This window comes from Teleopsis dalmanni, chromosome 2, assembly GCF_002237135.1.
Source record: "Teleopsis dalmanni isolate 2A chromosome 2, ASM223713v2, whole genome shotgun sequence".
Taxonomy (NCBI): domain Eukaryota; kingdom Metazoa; phylum Arthropoda; class Insecta; order Diptera; family Diopsidae; genus Teleopsis; species Teleopsis dalmanni.
The window spans coordinates 59,268,965-59,271,202 of NC_051847.1; the positions used below are offsets into that span (position 1 = coordinate 59,268,965).

At 24.8% G+C, this 2,238-nt stretch overlaps 1 protein-coding gene across 1 annotated transcript; it reads right to left on the reverse strand.

Annotated features, from left to right (window-relative positions):
* Nucleotides 1–1,660: 1,660 nt before the first annotated feature.
* Nucleotides 1,661–2,232, reverse strand: LOC119685507. Its single transcript, XM_038099805.1, has 2 exons — nt 1,986–2,232; nt 1,661–1,841 (listed from the first exon to the last, which is right to left on the reverse strand). Exons 1-2 carry the CDS (start codon nt 2,209–2,211, stop codon nt 1,690–1,692), a joined length of 378 nt encoding a protein of 125 aa, XP_037955733.1. The 5' UTR covers nt 2,212–2,232; the 3' UTR covers nt 1,661–1,689.
* Between the last annotated feature and the right edge of the window lie 6 nt (nt 2,233–2,238).

The following is a 2,238-nucleotide window of genomic DNA, read 5'->3' on the forward strand; positions in this document are numbered from 1 at the left end:
TTGTAAACACAACCATTTGACGCAATTAATTATGTTTATCATATATATCACGCAATACGAAAAAATTAACCCGATTGATTATTTTTTAAATTGATGAGTTTTAGAATAGCAGTGAATTACAGCAACAAAATTTTATTATTGAATTTTTTGATTCACCATACGAATATTTCGAGTTTTGCCAAAAACTCAGCGACTTAGAAAATATTCATTAGTTCTACAGGTTGGAGTGGCGGCCTTGTTTACCAAGAAAGCCCACTGGAGCACAAATAATGGCCCGCTGTGGTAAATTGGTTCTATAAGTCCGATATAATTCTGGGACTACAAGTGCCAGTCTTAGAACTCGGAACCGGTCAAATTACAACCAATACGTATGTTTTTTTAACCTCCCGCGGCAAAACTGTATAAAACTTTCGTTATTGAAATTTAAAGTTTGCCTTTTTCTTTCCATGATAATTTTAAACGTAAATGTTAATTTTGATGGGAATATGGTGAAAAAAAACAAAACCAAAAAAGAAATGCGTGCCATAACGTTTAACAAATATATAGTACTGATTTAATCACCCTCTTTAACTGGTAAGAAATTTCGTTACACATTTAGTTGGGCGTTTCTTCAGATTATATATATACACTTTTATATTATTTTCATTGTTATATACGTATACTTATTATTATAATACTCTAAGCAATTATTGACATTTGATATACATATTTGAGATTTATAAGCTTATATACTATTTTTTTGTAACAAAATATCTTTTTGGTTTATTCGTGATTTAAACTCGAAATAAATTTGTCTCAACTAAAACCAATGCTTCGGAATTTTGTTTAATCCAGTTTTAATTAAAAAAAATATATCAGTTCGGTTTGGTTTCGGATAAATATCAGTGGTCGTTTCAGTTTCGAGTAATTACTTTTAAAATATTTCAATTACAACTAAGTTTTTTTTGTCATTGTTTTATTAATTCTTTTGAAAAAGCACAATTCACGAATTTATTCAAAAAACGAAAAAAATAAACTTCTATGTTTATAAATAAAAAATATTCTTTAACTCTTTAGTCAAACTCAATATATTAAAGCTTAAAAACAGAAAAAAAATGTGCGTATATATTGAGGTACCAAACTAAACGGTACTGATCCCAAATAAACAGATATATTTTTTTTGGTTAGGTTCCGGTTTTCGGTTCAAATTCAATATCAACAAACATTATAAAATTAAACAAAATATTGATTTAAAAATAGACATTTAGAAATAAAATGATCGCAAATATATAATAATATGCATTTTATTTTATATTATTAATAACCTGTGTAATAATATATATTAATACTTAAATTGATAATAATATACTATATTATTTATCTCTAAGAATCGTTAAAAGGAATTTTATAATGTTAAATAAACTTACAAATATTGCAATAATAATAATAATAATGATATATATTACATTAAATCTTAAATCGAGAATATTGAGATTATTATGTATTATTGATAATTATATTAATATACTTTAAAATATTATTAAATATATATACTATATATTTAAGCTTATTATGTTTATATGTCTTAAATCGATCAATCGAATCTTAAGATTAATTATTTCAAAAAATACATGATTTATGTAAAGTAACCTAAACTTTAAAGTTACTTAGTAATAGATATTTTTCAAATTAATTCAGTTTTACATTTTTTCAGAAACATAAATATGACATTTCGTCTACAGGCAAGTTCTTTAAACATTTCGAATAGGTGTTATCTTCTGTTGTGATGTGATCCTCGAGTCGTATGCACATGTAACTAAACTTTGCCAAACGCCAACGTAATTTAATTGTTTTCAAATCACCTAAAATATATAATTAAAAATTATTTGTATTGAATAAATTATATATATATTAATTTTGACTCAGTAGTACATAATATTTTAGTTTTTGTTTAATAAAAATACAGGTACTACTGCTTTTTATCAACTAAAAAGTATTAATATTACGTTTGAAATCCTGTAATTTTGTCTCGATTTCTCTCCAATGTTGTTCACGCATTTTATAATTGTTAAAATCCAAATTATGTATATCCCATAAACTGGGGTAGTTTTTCATTGCATGTACAAGTTCAAGTAAAAATTCTTTATCATCCTCCATATCTTGTAATTTAGTAGAATCATGCGCATAGCTATCATTACTATTATCAGAATTATCTAGATGTATATCATCCATTTCATCTAATTCATTTTCTTTTTTGAG